The sequence below is a fragment of the Oryx dammah genome, unplaced genomic scaffold, assembly GCF_014754425.2.
Source record: "Oryx dammah isolate SB20612 unplaced genomic scaffold, SCBI_Odam_1.1 HiC_scaffold_5, whole genome shotgun sequence".
Taxonomy (NCBI): Eukaryota; Metazoa; Chordata; class Mammalia; order Artiodactyla; family Bovidae; genus Oryx; species Oryx dammah.
This window is the reverse complement of record NW_024070189.1, coordinates 52533764-52552870: the sequence shown is the minus strand read 5'-3', so window position 1 is coordinate 52552870 and position 19107 is coordinate 52533764. Positions and strand designations below refer to the sequence as shown.

Here is a 19107-nt window from a genome sequence, read left to right as displayed (position 1 = left end):
AGGGAATGAAACGGCCACATTGGTTGGTTCAGAATGAACCTCAGCCATCAAACTCTTATGACAGCTCCACTTTGCATGAAAAATTCACATCAACCCAAATCAGGCCCTTCTCAGGTGCTCACAGCTGTGAGAAGAAAGGAATTCCATTGAACCTTGTGACCAAGTGATACTCAAGTGCAGAGGGAAAGTGGTTTGTCTTGCTGCGGAGGCTGTTTGCGTGTTTCCATGGAAACACTTAGCACCAGGCCTGGAAGGGCCTGTTCCATCGTCACTACTTGTCATTAACATTTCCACAGCATTAAAGATAGTTATTTCCAAAGTGATTAGTATGAGCCAGGCAAGTCTCCCTTAATCCTCATTTGGCCCCCATTATTACCTCTGAGAAAATGGAGGCTCCTTGAGACCTTACAGCTGATAAAGGTGAAGCCTGGCCCCACCAGAGTCTGTCTCACTCTGAAGCCTGAGCAACCTGCAACCCAGGGCCCACTTCAAGGGTGTGTAACCTGAGCGGTTATCCAAGGTCCTTGTTTGGAAAGGCCCTGTGCTTGGCTTAATGCTCTGCAGTGGCCATCTTAAAATTATTCATATTTTTAGAACAAGGGGATCCACATTTTTGTTTTACACTGGTCCCCCAAAATTATGTAATTGGTCCTGTCTACACCACATGAGGCCCTGGAACAATGCAGTGGATAGGGGGAGCATCCTAATTTTCTGATAATCCTGTGTCAAACCCTATATGAGATAAAGCCAGAATCACAAGCTCCTTTCCTTACAATCCTGGTGTTCAAATCTGATTTTGTTTTTCTTCTGCACCATGCAGCTTTCCTGATCATGGATTGAACCCAGGCCCTCAGCAGTGGGAGCCTGATGTCCTAACCACTGGACTGCCAGGGAATTTCCTGTAAGTCCTTTTTTTATTTTTCTTTCTGATTATAAAAGTTACATAGAGAAATACTGGAAGCAGCAGTTGAGAGGATTATATTTTTATCTACAGTGGAACAACTTTTTATAAGGAGAAGGTTAATTATGTTGCATGTATAAAGCCATGATCTCTATATAAACTTTTGTATCCTCTTTATACATTTCCCTGTCCCTAACAATGATTTTTAGACTCAGTCTCATATGGATGCCTGGAGAGAAAAAAATCCAAGACTTTGTAGCACCCAGGGGATTTTTTTAATTATTATGCTCATAGTCTATTCTTGTTCAATTATATTTGAAATAAGCACCTTTGACTTTTAACTAAAATATTAACAATGTGTGTTGTGAAATATTCTTACTCTTCCTGGTAAACATCACTCTCATTTGGAAAAAGGTAACTTCGTTTATGTCTTTAAAAACTTTTTTTTAATTGAAATATTTGATTTACAATGTTGTGTTAGTTTCAGATGTACAGCAAAGTGTTTCAATTATACATATATATATATTCTTCTTAAATAGTCTCTTTCATTATAGACTATTATAAAGTTATGAGTATAGTTCCCTGTGCTATACAGTAGGTCCTTGATGCTTATCTATTTTATATACAGTAGTGTGTATACTTTAATTCCCAAACTCCTAGTTTATCGTTCCCTCTCTTTCCCCTTCGGTAGCTGTAGGTTTGTTTTCTATGTCTGTGAGTCTATTTATGTTTTCTCAGCCGTAACAAAGAATGAAATAATGCCATTTGCAGCAACATGGATGGACCTAGAGATTATCATACTGAGTGAAGTTAGCCAGACAGAGAAAGTCAAGTATCATATGATCTAGCTTACATGTGGAATCTAAAACAATGATGCAAATGCACTTAGCTTCTGTCTTGTACATTGTTTCTGCTGTCTCTAAATCCAGCCCATCGACCCTCAGCCCCCTTCCTGTTTCTGAAGCTGAAACTAGCCCCAGTGGTGTTTACCACTTGATCTCTTGTTCTGGTGATCCCTGGGCACTTTCTTGCCATGAAAAGACTCATATTGTGGAGATTGCAGTGTTGTGAGCTGGTCAGGTAACTTCTGTTACTTAGCAACTTTCTCCTGCTTTGTTAAGTTGGGCTGTTCAATCTCCTTAATGAATAAGAGCATCAGGCCAGGTAATTGATGCCTGGACGTTTAGCTCATGAATAATTGACTGTCTGGGTAATCCTAGATACATTTCCTCGATCAGATTGTACAATGGAACAGTCATGTCATAGCCAGTGTTGAATTTTTTTTTGTTTTTTTTTTGTCCTAATCGGTTTTATGATGTCAGAAATCTGTTTTCTTGACCCAAAGGCTCAGGTGAACAATGGAAGCAGTGATCCTCCCAAGGCTGGGACATGCTTCCTCCTTCCTGGGCAAGAGCTCGGCATTTCCCTTGGAGTTTGGGCTGAGAATAGTTTCAGTTCCTCTTGTTTATCTTTTCAGGTATCTTTTCCCACATACATTGGGAAGGCAATGTGGTCTAAAAGGGAGGAGGGAATGGGAATTGGGTTTCCCAGGCAATGCCAATCACTTACTCCTCATCTCTAGGCCAAGCCTAGCTTGTCTGACTTATTTATTCACTTATGTACTCATCCAACACACATTTTGAGCACCTCCCATGCGTCAGGCACTGGAGAGTCCACGAAAAACAAAGCTGACCTTGTCTGCTTTCATTGAGCTTACATTCCAGTGAAAGTACATGAGTGATAAACATGTAAACAAATAAGGGAGTGAGTCATTTGCAGATAATTAGAGAGTTAGGTTGAAAAGTACAAATGTAAAGGCATAAAATCGAGACCAGTAAAGGGAAGGAGATAGAGGGAAATAATTTTGATTGGGTGGTCAGGGAAAGTTAGGGAAGTTCTCTCTGAGGAGGGAACATTTGAGCTAAGAACTGAATGACAAGGAGGAACTAGCCAAAGTAATGAAATGGGGAAAGAGGCTCATTGGTAAAAAAAAAATCCACCTGCCAGTGTAGGAGACACAGATTCAATCCCTGATCCGGGAAGATGCCACATGCTGTGGAGCAGCTAAGCCCATGCCCCAGAACTATTGAGTCTGTGCCCCAGAGCCCGTGATCGGCAAGAAGGGAAGCCCCTGCAGTGAGAAGCTTGTGCACTGCACCTATTAATAGAGAGTAGCCCCTATCCTCCGCAACTAGAGGAAAGCCTGTGTGGCATCAAAGACCCAACACAGCCAAAAATAAGTAAATAATTATATTAAAAAAAGAAAGAAGTGGGGGAAGATAATTCTAAATAGAGGATCATGAAGGCAGAGGTTTCGAGATGGGAATGGGTTTAGCATGTGTGAGGGACACAAAGAAAGGCCATGGGGCTAGAGCAGAATGATGGGGAGCAGAGTATGGGGTGAGGCTGATGCCCCCACATTTGATATCTTTCAAGGTCACAAAACACTGTGTGACCTCCCCTTAGACATGTGAGCCTGAATGAGGGATACGGATGAAGCTAACTTTTTCAAAATACGTACCTTATTGGTGGTGCAGATTGAGTCATCTTCATCTATAAAAGTCAGGTGCCATCAAAACTCACGTCAGCTTAGCTCATTTATTCTGCACATATCTACTGAGCATGTATTTGTGACACTAGGTATAGAGAAGGGACTAAAGTCACATCCCTGCCCTCATCAAGCATATTCTATTTGAAAAATAGACAACAAAATAATAAAAAGTAATCTCATATCTCATGTAAAATATAGAGGATAATGAGCTCTATGTGCTGTGTCGGGCTGTGCTTAGTCGCTCAGGCGTGTCCGACTCAACCCCGCAGACTGTAGCCCACCAGGCTCCTCTGTCCATGGGGATTCTCCAGGCAAGAATACTGGTGTGGGTTGCCATGCCCTCCTCCAGAGGACCTTCCCAACCCAGGGACTGAACCCAGGTCACCGACATTGCAGGTGGATTCTTTCCCATCTGAGCCACCAGGGAAGCCCAAGAATACTAGAGTGGGGAGCCTATCCCTTCTCCAGAGGAACTTCCTGACCCAGGAATTGAACTGGGGTCTCCTGCATGGCAGGTGGATTCTTTACCAGCTGAGCTACCAGGGAAGCCCAATGAGTGCTATGGAGACAAATAAAGCCAGGAGGGGCAGAGGAAATGAAGGGGGAGCAAGATAGTCAAAATGTTAAGTAGATACATCAGGGAAGGCTTCACTGAGTAAAGGACAGTTGAGCTGCCTCCTGAAGGGAGTGTGAGACTTGTAACTGTCCAAGGAGGAGCATTCCAGACAGAGGAGGCAGCAAGAGTACCCCCCTTTTTCTGGACAACCTCTCTGCCTCCAGCCTGCCTCTACCCTGGGTTCTGTCCCCTTTTATAAGACATTAATCAAAATATGTATCACTCTCCTCCTTCAAACCTTCCACTGTACTTGGAGAAAAGCAAACATTTCTAAGCACGGTTTACAACATCCTATTTAACCACTTTAGCTCTCCAAACTCCTCTCCCTTTCCTCCCTCTCATTCATTGGCTCCTGCCACAGTAGCCTTTCTGGTCTTTGGATTTGCACACTCATCCCCAGCTTACTGCTCTCTCTGCCTAGAAACTCTCCCCTGAGCTTGTCATATGACTGGTTCCTTCTTTTCATTAAGGTCTTAGCAACTCAGAAAAGGCTTCCATGACTCCCCAAATCCTCTGCCCATTCCCTATCACATGGCCCCTTCCCACTCATAGTTGTTATCAAAGTCTCAACTATCCGGAAGACCTACCACTTATTCACAAAGGATGTAGTCATTTCCTACTGCACTGAATCTGGCCAATTATGTATAATATGCTCTTTGGAGAATAAGCAGGTTATAAATGTGAGATGAAATGTAACAGAGGACCCACCTACTCTATCGTGAGACTTACAGCCCCTTAGAATATGACATTCACTTCCAGATCCTTCTATTTACCACCAGACCTGCTTTTAAATTTTAAAAGACTCCATTTGCATGCAAAAATCTCTACATGCTCAGGAAGTAGGACACAAGAGCAAAAGAAGTGGATGAACTGCCATTTTCAGAGGGGAAAAAAAAGCTCTGAAAAAAAGAGTAGAAAAGAGCTTCCAGGTCACCTGTATTTCTGTGTGTGTGTGTGTGTGTTTGAGTGTGAGTGCGTGTGTGTGTGTGTGTGTGTGTGTGCGCGCGCGCCCAGTCATGTCCTACTCTTTGCAACCCCGTGGGCTGTAGCCGACAAGCCTCCTCTGTGCATGGAATTTTCCAGGCAAGAATAATGGAGTGAATTGCCTTTTCCTACTCTAGGGGATCTTCCGAACCCAGGGACTGAACCTTCAGCTCTGGCATCTCTGGCGTCTTCTGCAGCTCCTGCATTGCAGGCAGATTCTTTACCGCTGACCCACCAGTGATTTTTCTAACCTACGAGAACTTGGATGTTAAACCAGTTCATAAGGTCAGACCTTCATTGTTTTATTATATTGAAAAACTAAGAAATAAAATGTTATAGATAAATATACATAGGAAGAAGTAGAAGGGGATAGTATTTGCTTATAGTGTTTTGTATTCTTTGTAAAGTGATGCATTTTAGCAAAGAAAAAGCAGCCATCTGTAAAACCCTTCTGGACTAATATATTAAAATATGTCAATGGCAAGATCAAATTTGTTGAAAGCTGAGATAACCTTTGACCCCAGTTCACCCAGTGGGTTAGACCAGACAGAAGACATGGGCCTTGGAAGACAAGGTCTCCACCACCACCACCTCTAGCATCAACATCACGCCCCTTCTAAATCTCGTAGGTGAATCTACTTGGTGAAGAGACTCTCGATGCCCCAGGACGGCAACCCTTTCAGTTGTGCTGTGTTTAGAGCCACAGGGCAAGCAAAAAAAAAAAAACTACAGACACATATTTATCCTCCAGCTTAAATTTAATGGTAGTAAATAGATGGCTGTGTGAGTTTCTTTTAAGTCCACGTTTGGGGGGTACATTATCAGAGCATGGGACATTAGAGAGATTTCAAAAGGGAGTCAGACAGTTTCTCCTCAGTAAAGAAAGCCCGCCCCTTGGTCTCCCAAGGAAAAGAAAAGAGTGTGTTTAGATGGAGAAGGTTCTATCTGTCCCAACTTTGGACGGAAAGCTGTTCAACATGGCGCTACTGGAAGGAACGCAAATGGAGGAAGAGGCCCAGGGGCTGTTCTTTGTTCCTCAGGCTGTCCACTCTCAGCCACTAGGTAAGCACACCTTCCCCATTCCCAAAGATTCAACCTTGAGTGAGTCATCACTGTTATTTCCACTTGGGTGGATTTTTCTTTTCGAATTCAGGAGATCCATCAATTATTTAGGGCTTCAGGCTAAACTAGGGTGGTGACACCTCTTTAAGTTTTGTATGGTGTTTCTGAAGGGAAACCATCTGGCTCTCCTTAACTTGTTCATCCCTGGGCTTCTCTCCCAGCTTGTAAGGTGTGGCAGCCGCAGACAGAGCCAAAACCATCAATATTTCAGGGCCTTAATTAAAGTAAGTTGAGAGCCTTGGGCCTCTCGCAACTGGCTTCCTTTTCCAAAACAAGTGCCTGGTGTCCTTGAGCTGGGGGGCACACAGGGAAATGGGAGTCTGGCTAAAGCTGGGGAGGGGGAGCGAGGCAGCCCAAGATTTCATTTGCCAGGACCTTCCAGAGTTATAGAGGTGCAATCTATCCCCTGGTGCTGGCCCCAGGGCAGGAAAGAGGGAAGGGGGCTGAACCTTTGAGCTCTTTTTGGACAGTCCCGAAAAGAGATTAGACATCAGGTGGCCAGGAACTGTAGCCCAACTTGAGGTTGCATTTGCCACTCTAATATGAAATAGCTCCTGGTCCCAGTCAAGGTCTCACAAAACAGGGGGTGTGCCCGGGGGTTGTTATCCAGAGCACGTTTCTTTACAGTTGCTGCCCTGCCCCCTCCCACTTGGTCCCCAAGTGCCAAGGCCCGAGTCGCCATCCAGCCCTGAAGGCAGGAGAGCCGGGAGCCCTGCGATTTATACATCTATTAATTACCTCCAGCATGGAAGGACTGCCTATAAATACAGTGGCACTTTAGATAAAACTTTCATGCAGCTATTTAGATCCTTTAAAATATAAATGATTTCCTCTAAATTTTTTATCATAAATCAGGGCATGGAGCTAGGCGACAAGACGCCGATTTCCCCCCTGATGGGAGCAAAGCCTTCACTTATTTTCCCTCTTTCTTTTTCTTTTCTACCTTTCTTTTCCTTCTCCTTTTTTTTTTTCTTCTTTTTTAATTTACAGAGGCTGGTTAATGGCTCCACGTCTCTGTTGTATCCAGGGCTTAAAGTGAACGAGTGACAGAAAGGGTCAGCCCATTTTCTTGGAGAGTCTAGTGTGCGCAGGAAAGCTTGTGGTTTCTGGGCAGCAGATCTGAGTTCAAATAGTATTCCTGTCCTGCCAGTTATTCCTGTGCGACCTCGAGGAACACGCTTAACTTCTCTGACTGAGCCTCAGGGTTCCCCTCTGAGAAACAGTGGTAAAAATAGTACCTGCTTCTTAAAGAGGGTGGCTGTGGGGACTAAGAGACATAATGCACAGAACCAGGCTGAGTAAGAAACACTGAGCTGTGCACTGGTAGGCAAGGTACTTCATCTCTCTGAGCCAGTTTCCTTATGGAGAAAGAAAAGGGAAAGGGATGGTGCTGTTTTCTAGGGAGTATTGTGAAGACTGAATAAGATAACAGCAGACGCCAAGCTACTTGAAGCAGTGACCACGTATCCCTCGTTTATCATCCTGTCTCCAGGCCTGGCACGTGCTAGGCACGGCTGGCAGGTGCTCAGCAAGCATGTGGTGGCCCCTGCTTTGCTTCCAGAGCATGTGGAGAACCATCAGAATGTGGTTTCTATTCATGGAGATGGATTTAGCCTCTACACTTTCTCCAAGATCTACACTTACAACCTTGACACATCCACACTGAGAAGCCCTAACTTTTCAGCCCCAGTACTCTTGCCTAGAAAATTCCATGGATGGAGGAGCCTGGTGGGTTACAGTCCACGGGGTCACAAAGAGTCAGACATGACTGAGCAACTTCACTTGACCACTTGTTTCAGCCCTGACCCTCTTGTAGTGAGAAGGCCCAGAGTCCTAGAGGGACTTGTGCAGGGTCATGCAGCAGGTTAGTTACTTATTCATGTTTGAATGCACACTCCTGTATACTGTCCACCATCCCTTACTGCCTCTTCACAGCCAAGCTGGTTGGGTAAGAGAAATGGCCTAATCCTTTGGCATTGGAAGAGATGACAACCAACCAGGCCATGGGGGAATTAACTTTATGACTTTGACCTCTGAGCTACCTATGAACTGGAAAAGAGGAAGGCAAAACCAGTCCTCATGTGCAAGGACCATGTGTTTCTTTTTTATTTATGTATTTTTTGCTGCGCTAGGTCTTCATTGCTGCATGTAGACTTTCTCTAGTTGCAGTGAGCCAGGGCTACTCTCTAGTTGCGGTGTGTGGGCTTCTCACTGTGGTGGCTTCTTTTGTTGCAAAGCACAGGCTTTAGGTGTGTGGGCTTCGGTAGTTGGGGCACACAGACTTAGTTGCCCCATGGCATGTGGGATCTTCCTGGACCAGGGTTGAACCTGTGTCCTCTGCACTGGCAGGCACTTAACCACTGGACCACCAGGAAAGTCCCCTTGTGTTTACTGAGTCCAGGTTCCTAAGGACAAACAGAGCTGGCCATGCTGCTCACAACACATGTGAGTGTCTGGAGCTCAAAAAAGAAGAAAAAGGGGGAACTACACTGGGTATGGCGGGGTGAGTGGTGGAGATTTCCCTAGGGAACGGCACCTCAGATGCAAACCATTGACCCAGATTCCCCATAAAGCCAAGGATTGAACCTAGAAAACTCAGGGTCTCTCTCTTCCACTCTGGATCACTGCATCCAATTCCTATAAACCACTGGAAGTAGACCTCAAATCCTATCATGTCCTGCTTCAGTGCCCAGGTGGCTCCCCACTCTCCCTGGAGCAAAACCCAACCTTGCTGCAAAATCCAGCAGCTGCTCTTTGTTCCTGCCATCCTCCATGTCTCTCCTCAGTTTTCACACCATATTCCGCCCCCCCTCACCCCCGCCCCAGCCTTCTTGCTCTTCCCTGAATGCCCCAAACTTGCTCCCATTTCAGGGCCTTCACATATGCTGTTCCCCAGTATCTTCTATTTTCTCCTTCAGGTCTTGATTCAAAGGTTACTCCTCCCTTTTCTGTCCTTGCATTTTCTGTTTCATCACCCTGGTTTCTTTTCTCTGTAGCAGTTCTCACTACTGAAAGCTTTCTTTCTTTATTGCTCATCTTCTGCTGAAGCATCAGCTGGTGGCGGGTAGGGGTGGTAGGGGTTGTAGGTGAGAAAGCTGGGGACTGTTTCCTTTGCAGCTGAAATCCTGTCTCCTAACATAGTGGCTGCCACATAGTAGGCACTCAATAAATGTATCCAGTGAAAGAATGCATGATGGAGAAGGGCTCTTGGGGATCTCTTGGCTTGGTCCACTCATTTTTCAGATAAGGAAACTGAGGCCCTGCCTGGAGTCTGACAGCCAGCGCTTTGGCTGCGACGTGGACCCCAGGGGCAAGGGAGGGCTCCGGGCGCGTGCCGGTCCCTCACGGAGGGGATGCTCGGCTCCAGGCTCCTGAGTCCCTCTGGGCATCTCGGATCGTCCGAGTCCGCGCAGACAATGCGAGGCGAGCGGCCGACAGGCGAGTCCGCAGCAGCTGCGCAGGCGGCGGGTACATGTGAGAACTTTGTGAAAGGAGATGAGAGAAAGAGAGAGGCAGCCGAGGCGGGCGGCTGCGAACACCTGGCCAGGCAGCCCCGCCAGCTGCCTCCCCGCGATGGCATCTTGAGTTCGGGCCACCCTCTTGGGGCCATCTCCCATTCCATCCCTTTTGTCTCTCCCCAACTCTGGAGGGTAGAGCTTGGCCAGAGATGGAGGTGGGAGGGGGTAGCTGCTGTCTTTTCTCTTGGGCCTCAGCCGGAAGCATGCCTGGAGCAGGGCCAGACTCTGAGCCTCTGGAAGCAAGGTCTTCTGAGAAAGAAGTAAAGGCCAGTTCACCCCACTCCCTTAATCCCTGGGCTGGGGTGGTGTCAGCCCAGTATGTTAGTCAACTTTCAGCGTGGGCTTGGAAGTCAGACACCTGAGTTCCTGCCCCTACTCTGCCATGCTTAACTGGCTTTAGGCAACTCAATCGCTCTGAGCTTCAGTCTTCTCATCTGTAATATAGAGATAATGACATCAGCCTCACAGGCTTGATGTGGGGATTCAGTGTACAACACTTCTAAAGCACTTAGCCAACAGCCTGGCACACAAGGAACCTCTTGTGTGGTTCCTCTTGTCACCATCATAACAGGCCAGAGGCCTGGAGAGGGTGTCATCCACGCATTCATTCATTCAACACAGATCATAGTATTAAGATCCTGTGTGGTGCCTGTACCTGTAAACACAGTGACAAATAAGACTCACCTTCAAAGAAGTCCCAGGGTCCTTCAAGAACCAGAGACCATAAAACATCATGTCCTTCCCAAGTTATAATAGAAGAAGATGCAAAAGACTGAAAGAAGGAACACTCTCTGTTTGAGTCTTGGTGAAACCGACACAATTATGTCAGGGCTTTAACCCCATCCTCATGAGATAACAAGTGTCCAGAGCAAGTTTTTTGAGTTGACAGTCCCAGAACATCTGTATGCAAATCATGAATGTCTATTAAAAACCACCTTAGTCCTTGTAGTCAAATCTCTGCATGTGGTCTTAAGATGCTGTATTTTAAGAGGTCGCGGATGATTCCTACTCATAGTAAAGCTGAAAACTAGTTACCAGCAGGGAAAATGCCTCCCTTGCCCTTCCCAGTGTTCCTCTCGGGCTATTCCTTCCAGAGAACATAGTGCTTCGTGTCCTGACTTAGAGTTACATGTAGCAGTTCTAGTGCCCCACTGACTGTAGGCCCCCAGCAGTGCGTTCTATACCTGCAGAACCTATCGCAAGGCCCAGCTGTCAGCAGGTATTATTATTATTTTTAAACTTTATTATTGGCATATAATTGCTTTACAGTATTGTGTTAGTTTCTGCCATACAGCAATGTGAATCAGCTATTAACATATGTGTACATATATCCCCTTCCTCTTGAGCCTCCCTTCCCACCCTGAGCTATTTAGCAGCTTCCCACTATCTATGCATTTACACACGGCTGTGTATATATGTCAGTGCTACTCTCCCATCCATCCCACCTTCCCCATCCTTGCTCCCCGCCCCTGCTGTGTCCACGTGTCCCTTCTCTACATCTGCATCTCTATTCCTGCCTTGTAAATAGGCTCATCTGTACCCTTTTTCTAGATTCAATATGTATTCAGCAAGTATTTGGAAGTGATTGTACAACGGACATGCCCCCATTTATGCCTCCCATTGTGTAAATGGCCATGTGGTCCTTCCTTGGCCCTCAGACAGGTTTTGTTTAGTCCATACGTGATGTTTGCATGTGTGAGTGCTTTACCTGTAATTTAACACCATGAGGGTGAGGGTGGGGACATACGCTCCCCAGTTTACCATAGTCCCGATCCTCCCTTTTATACACTCAGCTAATTAATTTTACCAGACTTGCCCCTGACAATCTAAGTTTGCAAATTCTGTACAGTATAGATGATGTTATTGACTGTGTTCTGGGGCTCTCCTTCTAGTTGCTTTCTGAATGGTCTCTTCCTTCTTCTCGAGTGTGTTTGTCTCCAGAGCCTTCTCAGTAAGACTGGTCCCTGAGGATGGGTGTCGTCTTACTGCTGGCCGCCCTGAGCTGCTGGTAGACCCTCCTGAAGAGCAGGGTGGGAAAAACCCAGGGAACACAGGTTGCCTGATGCAAGCAGGGCCTTTGAGTTATGATCCTAATGCCTCAGGATGTTGGAGTGGGTGTTGGTGAGCTGAAGGTCTACACTGGAGGCCTAAGAGGGCTAGTTAGTTTAACTCTTTCTCTGACCTCTGCTTGACCTTGACCCTGGCCAGCATGTCCAGGCTCCTGGGAAACAAAACAGGGAAGAATGGATGTAGATGGGCCTTTCCCTCCATTTCTAGGGGGTTCTGCTTCACAGACAACTAGGGTCTCAGGGCACCATAAAGCCAGGCAAATTATAGATTCTTTTCCCTGGAGGATGCAGTATCCCCAGGTTCCCACTCCTCTTATCCTTTTGGCTTCTAGTATTGTGCAGAAAACAAGAACAAGTGGTCCTAAATGCTGGTGAGTGATCAAATAATGCTACATTTAGCTACTAAGGAGTTGAGAATTCCTGGAGAGAAGCTCCTGACTTGTTCACAATGTGTTGCATTTAAATTAACCAGAACAGTAGTCTTTTGCTTCAGCTGGAAGGGCTTAGCAATGGTCTAGTCCAGCCCTCTCTCCTGGGTAAACTGAGGCCCAGCCAGGGTCACATCCATTCAGTGTTTGAATACTTTGCTACGCCTGGTCTTCCAGAGGCCTGTGTTTTTTATGTGTACTCTATACTTCAAGAATCCCATCAGCCTTGCTCTGTGTGGCTGAGACAGTCAATTTCTTGTGCATGAGACAGACTATTTCCTGAAGTGGATTTTAGACTGGTGCTTTTGTGAAGGCAGAGATGGTGTCTGATTCGCATCTGTTTCCCAGCCCTCACCATGGAGTGTGGTGCAAAGCAGATGAACAGAGGACAGCAAGGAACCAGTTTGCTCCTGCAGACAAACCATTTTCCACAGAGAGGACCTAGGCCACTCCTGCTCCCAACAGATTTCTAAGTTGAAGGAGAAAGAAGAAAGGAACAAGCATTCAGTCCATGATTTCAGTGTGCCAAGCATGGTACCAAATGCATATCTGTACATTCCTCCCAACTATCAGAGGAGGAGAGGAACAGATGAGGAAAGTGCCATATGCAGACTCTTGGCCTCTTGGCCTCTCCGCCAGCAAGATCCGAGGCATCGGGCTGTCAGGAAGTTGACTGAGTGCTTTCTGTTCTACTCCAGGTGGAAGCGTCTTCAACAGAACCCAAGAAGGCAAACATTAGGTCAACTCCCATTTCAGAGCTCGGAAAACCGAGGCCCAGAAAGGGTTAGTGAAAGGGCGGCACGTGGCTTCTGGGGTTGGAGGACGGGATCCAGGCCAGGGGACAGGCTCCGATTCGGAGATGGGGGATTGGCAGGAGCGGAGGTGGGGGAGGCCGGACCTGGCAGCGTTTCCTCTTAGGCTTGGGGGTGGCCCCTTCACCCCACCGCCACCCCCCACCTCCACTCCGTTAACCTTCTGGGAACCCCGACTCACACCCTCAGGCGCGGCTGCCAGCATCACTGAAACCCGAAGGCCGCCCCGCGGGGGAGGCGGCGGCGAGGTGGGCTCAGCTGGGCCCACAGGGCTTCTCTCCCAACCTGGAGGGCGGCGCAGGCGGCCGCGGGCCCAGGATTCCCCATGCATTATTCACGCTGTTTACTAGCGCGGGGAAAGGCGAGGAGAGACGGGGAGAAACTAGGGAAGAAGCCGGGAGCAGAGGGGAGGGGACGGGGCAGCACTAACCCCGGGGCGCACGGGAAGGAAACTTCGGGAAGGAAGACAAAGTAACCAAGCGGTTAGGAGCCTGGGACGTCAGACGTGGCGCCTGGCACATAGGAGGCTGTCAGTAAATATATGTGGAAAACGGATAACGAGCACGGAACGAGTGAGTGAATGGCTCAGCCAACCAGTTGTGTTGCCTTGGGCACAAACCCCACCGACACGCGTTGTCCTCGTTTGTAAAATGGCATCACAGCCCAGTTCTGCAGGGTGTGAGGACACCAAGAGCTAACACTCTAAACTGCCCAGCACATAGTAGGAGCTTAAAAATGAAAGCTGTCGTTTGGGGAATAGGGCTTGTAAGCGTCAGCAGCCCAAGAAAAGTCTGTTCACCCACTCCCAAGGCCGGTGGGCAGTCCTGAACGGTGACCACTCTAAAAAATACTCTGAATTTTAGGCTGTCCTTAAGTCGGCTGGTTGGGGAGACGGAGCTGGGGGGCAAATTGTCCTTTTAAGTGAAGGCAAGAAAGATAAGTGCGAGGTGGAGACCTCAGGCCTCCTGGCCTGGGCAGGCAGTTACTTTCCCCACATCCACCGGCGCGGCCGACTGGCAGGTGGAGGTCACTGGGGGCTCCTCCTGGTTGTTTCTCATCCTCCCCGGAGCCCGTCTGTGCGCTTGGAGGCGCCTCTTCGCTGCGCGGCTGGGCCGGACTCTAGTGGACCGCTCGGGCGTGGGGCCAGGAGCGCCCTGGAAATGGGCAGTTTGGCGGCAGCCGGGTCGACAAAGTGAGTGAGTGTGTCTGTGTGTGTGCGCGCGCCCGTGCGCGTGGTGGGTTGGGGTAGGGTCAGCTTCCTGGCCCAAGGCTGCCCTTCTGTCTGGCTTGTGCGAGTTGGGACAGGATGGAAAGGTTAGGACTTTGGGGAGAAAAAGTCGGCAAAGAAGTAAGATTCCGGAAGGTCTGCTGGCTGGAGCCCAGCGGGGCGGGGCGGACCTGGGGAGGCCCGGCCGAGCAGGAGTATAAATGCCGGGGCGGGGGCGGCGGGGGCCGGCGCAGAGAGGCGCGCGAAGAGCTGCCGCCTGGCCTCGCCTCCCGGGCCGCCCCTGCGAGTCTCGGGCGCGTGAGCACGCCTGCGCGCGCCCGGACCCTTCCTGGCAGGCTGCTTGTAAGATGAGTGAAGAAGCAGGTGGGGGAGAGGGGAGGCAGCGAGCGAGAGAGCGAGGGGAGCGCGGGCGCTGAGCGGCGCTCACTTGGAGCGCGGCGAGCAAGCGAGAAGAGCCTGATCCATGTCCCTCGCTGCCTCCCTGCCCGGCGCGCGAAGATGATGGCCATGAACGCCAAGCAGCCTTTCGGCATGCACCCGGTGCTTCAAGAACCCAAATTCTCCAGCCTGCACTCCGGCTCCGAGGCCATGCGCCGAGTCTGTCTCCCAGCCCCGCAGGTACGTAGTGGAGCATAATTACCGCTCTAAGGCACATTTTTTGACAGGCACTTGCTTCATGTTTTTTTCATGTCGCCCAGAACAATCGCCGCTGTCTGAACCCCTCTGCTTGTCTCCCCCGCGCTCTCTCCCGGCGCGCTCTCTCTCATTCATGTCTGTGATCCACACGTCTGTTCCAGCAGAGCCTCTGTCTCCGTATTAATTTTTATGACCTGGGCTTTGAGGAGAGGCATCTCGGTTGCTTGAAAATGTGTTTTAATCCTGAGTTGACAGTATTCCCCACTGACCGTGCTGTGCGCCTTCTCGCTTGCAGCTGCAGGGTAATATATTTGGAAGCTTTGATGAGAGCCTGCTGGCACGCGCCGAAGCTCTGGCGGCGGTGGATATCGTCTCCCACGGCAAGAGCCATCCGTTCAAGCCCGACGCCACCTACCATACCATGAGCAGCGTGCCCTGCACGTCCACTTCGTCCACCGTGCCCATCTCCCACCCGGCCGCGCTCACCTCGCACCCGCACCACGCCGTGCACCAGGGCCTCGAGGGCGACTTACTAGAGCACATCTCGCCCACGCTAAGCGTGAGCGGCTTGGGCGCCCCCGAGCACTCGGTGATGCCGGCCCAGATCCACCCGCACCACCTGGGCGCCATGGGCCACCTGCATCAGGCCATGGGCATGAGCCACCCACATGCTGTGGCGCCTCATAGCGCTATGCCTGCCTGCCTCAGCGACGTGGAGTCGGACCCGCGAGAGCTCGAGGCCTTCGCTGAGCGCTTCAAGCAGCGGCGCATCAAGCTAGGGGTGACCCAGGCGGACGTGGGTGCGGCCCTGGCCAACCTCAAGATCCCTGGCGTCGGCTCGCTCAGCCAGAGCACCATCTGCAGGTTCGAGTCTCTCACTCTCTCGCACAACAACATGATTGCGCTCAAGCCGGTGCTCCAGGCCTGGCTGGAGGAAGCCGAGGCCGCCTATCGAGAGAAAAATAGCAAGCCGGAGCTCTTCAATGGCAGTGAGAGGAAGCGCAAACGCACGTCCATCGCGGCGCCGGAGAAGCGCTCGCTGGAGGCCTACTTTGCGATCCAGCCGCGGCCCTCATCCGAAAAGATCGCAGCCATCGCCGAGAAACTGGACCTTAAAAAGAACGTGGTGAGGGTCTGGTTCTGCAACCAGAGACAGAAACAGAAACGAATGAAGTACTCGGCTGTCCACTGACTGCGACGGGGCACGGCGTCCGGGGCCGGGAGAGCTGAGTGTGTGTCCCCCTGGAATTGGGGGGAACGGTTATGGGGGCTCCAAGACGTTTCCTAGCAGGTCAGGCTCTCACCCCCGAAGTCACAGACTTTCCCCTTTATCCTAATTAATTGCCTCCCTGCCTTCCCTTTCCCTTCTTTCCTTTCTGTTCCCACCAGAAAAGTTTGGGCGCTAAGAAAAAAATTCAGGAAAGGCCTGGAGGGACTTGTGCTCTCCGTGGTGCTGAAAATCTCTCTCGCGCCCAGGACTGCGCGACCTCAGGGCAGGAGCCCGAAAGTAAGGGATAGTCAATTAGCCCGACCGCAAGACTCTGGCGTGAAGGCATTTGCTTAGCGTGATTAGACAAGGGGTGAAGGGATGGGAAGGAAGTGATAAGTAATAATACAAAGTCTAAGTGGGGTACAAACATGTACCGGAGATTTATTTAGAGTATATAAAATACACGTATGTTTCCAAAGGATAGCCTTATACTCCCTTCCCCCACCTAAATTCTATCCATCTCATCTTTGGTTTGCTGTAAGTTCTCTAAGGTAGCATGGATTAGGTTCAGGGAAAATGTGCAGAGAGTTGCCGGCTCCGAGCTGTTCTCCGCCATAGGGTGGGCTCTGGAAAAAGTGGGCCCTTTTCAGTGACTGAAAATGCTGGAACCCTGTAGCTGGCTTGCAAGCAGTAGCCGGCCCCTGCTGTGGCCCATCCTCCACGATCTGCTGGCCGTTGGAGAGGTAAAGACCGCCTGCAGGAAGGCGGAGGATTGGTAGCTTTCCGGTCGGACTGAGAACTCTCTGACCCTTGCTCACTGTTCCAGCCAGACTCTCAGAGCAGCGTAGAGGTGGCTGCCCCAACGAAAGTAACTGTAACTCTCCGGAGCATATGCAAGTCCTTCTAACACGGCTCACCTCGTTGCGCTTTTATTACTGTTCGCATCGTTGTTTACTATTATTTATTTACCACCACTTTTTTTCCATCCCCTAACCTCTTGGTGGAGGTTCACTCAGTTTTGAGCTGATTGTGGGGCCAAACCACTGGCCTGGGACCTTTTCACTCCAGTCTCTCTGGCCCCATCACATTTTATCTTTCGTTGCTTCATGTAATTTGCGTGTTGCTGTGTGACCTTTGGTTTTGTTGTCCGAATAGATGCAAATAAAATATTGTTTCCTTCTCTCTTTACCCCTTGAATTAACTTCTAAAATAAATGCTTTATTTTTTAACCCGAATCGCAGTGCTTTACTTTCTCTGAGGTTAAGGAGTACCAGTCTCCGAAAGGATTTAGAAGTGAGAACCCAGAAGGGCTGAACTGTTATTTCTAGCAGGCCAATCTCCTGCAATTATTTCTCCTTGCTCCTTTTCCCTGGGTGCCTTATCTTCTCACCCAGACCCTCCCTAGACCTCAGAGTTTCCAGATCCTTCCTCTACACTTCCCCAAGTGCAAATCTGTCAGCTTCTGTTTGTTCAACTTGACTCAGACCGAAAACTTTTAGGCCTGACTAATGGGAGTAGGAGCCCCCCAGAACTCCACTCATTGGCTGAATGATCCTGAATCCAGTTTCTTAAACTTCTTTGAGTCTCCGTTGGTTGTCTGCAGCATGAAGATGCTAGTACTTATCACAAAGTTATTGTCAGGACTGAGTAAGATTGTTTATTTAAGCCATCTGGTGGGGCTTGGCTCTTAGTAGGAAACATTATTTTAAAAGATTCAAACGGCTAGATGGGAGGTGAACAGAGAGATGCAAAGAGAGAGGAAGGTATTCTTTGCTGGGACAGAGTCGTTAGGACTTCTTTGGGATTACTTCAGAAATTCATTTGAAATTATCGTCCAGGTTATTCCACCACCATCTTGGCTTCTGTGTGTGTGGGGGCGGGGGGCGGGTGTATGGGGGTGGCGGTGGTAAAAAGATACCTGCGGCAAAGATCCTATCTTAGTGCTTGTTCACAATAGGTGCTTAACAGATGCCAGTTTCCTTCTCAGTCTCTCTCCGACACACTCTAAAAGGGGGAAGAAATCTTATTTGTGAGCCGCAGAAACACCTTCATGATTTAAAAATGAATGTTCCAAGCCCAGAAGTCTTCTGTACATTTCCCCACCTTGTCTTCAAAGAATTCTGGGTCATCACGTCCGGCCTGAAATTCGAAGCAGAGCAGGTCTCCCCTCCGCGCAGCACGCCCCCCTACTGCAAAAGCAAACCGAGGGATAGCCCCCAATCCCTGCACCTCAGCTCATCGCCGCCGCCTTGCGCAACAGCCCCAGCGATTCCTCCACCTCCCCTCCATCGGGTGTCCTTTAATAATAAATGCCCTTATGCCATTACATTATATTGTGGGTTTTGAAAATTTAAAATACGGCTGATGCAATATTAATTGCCCATAGTGGTATAAAACACAGGGCCGGAGCCCAGCCGGGCTGCAGAGCAGGCGGCCGTGAAAGTCCCGCGCCGATGCGAAGCATTCCAGACAGACGCGCCTTTGCGGGCTGAGAGGTTTCCTGCAGGTAAGAGCCTTTGGCTTTTTTGGCCCGGGGAAGAACTCGATATCCGCCTCCATCTCCTTTTTCGAAAAGTTCCCTGCTGTTTTTTATTTGCTTATTTATTTGTTTGTTGTATTAATAACATCAAAAGTTTGGGGGACTTTTTTTGAAGAGGGCGCGATGAGTCGCCTGAATGCAAGGTCTGTGTCACTCTTAACCCGGCGGGGTGTTGAGTGCGACCCGCGCGTTTGTGCGTCAGCGGCTTCAGACGTCCTGGACGGTGTGCGCACTGTGCTTTGACAAGTTTCTACCTGCGGGGGGGAGCTGCGGCCCGGTCCATGCCGCGTCCCACCCTCTCCCACCCCCCGAGTCCGCCCGGCCGGCGCCGCTGCCTCTCTCTTTGGGCTTGTTCAGGAAGCACTGGGAGCTGCGGTTTCTCCGGAATTGTTCAGTCGCCTCTGTTATTCGTCCGGTGGAGGCACAAACCTCTCGAGGGGTGGAGTTTATGTGGCCGGGAGCAGGGCGGTGGTGTGTGTGGGGTGGTCCGTGT

General features: G+C 49.4%; 1 protein-coding gene across 1 annotated transcript; it reads left to right on the top strand.

Moving 5' to 3' along the window:
* The first annotated feature begins 14727 nt into the window (after window positions 1-14727).
* On the top strand, window positions 14728-16057 carry POU4F3 (POU class 4 homeobox 3). The gene is made up of 2 exons (XM_040239795.1): window positions 14728-14847; window positions 15161-16057. Exons 1-2 carry the CDS (start codon window positions 14728-14730, stop codon window positions 16055-16057), a joined length of 1017 nt encoding a protein of 338 aa, XP_040095729.1.
* The last annotated feature ends 3050 nt before the right edge of the window (window positions 16058-19107 follow it).

What these genes read in the sequence shown, in the direction of transcription:
- POU4F3 (XM_040239795.1), top strand. Translation starts at nt 14,728, where the DNA reads ATGATGGCCATGAACGCCAAGCAGCCTTTCGGCATGCACCCGGTGCTT. An exon ending in TCTGTCTCCCAGCCCCGCAG is followed by an intron (nt 14,848 to 15,160) that starts GTACGTAGTGGA and finishes TCTCGCTTGCAG; the next exon opens with CTGCAGGGTAATATATTTGG.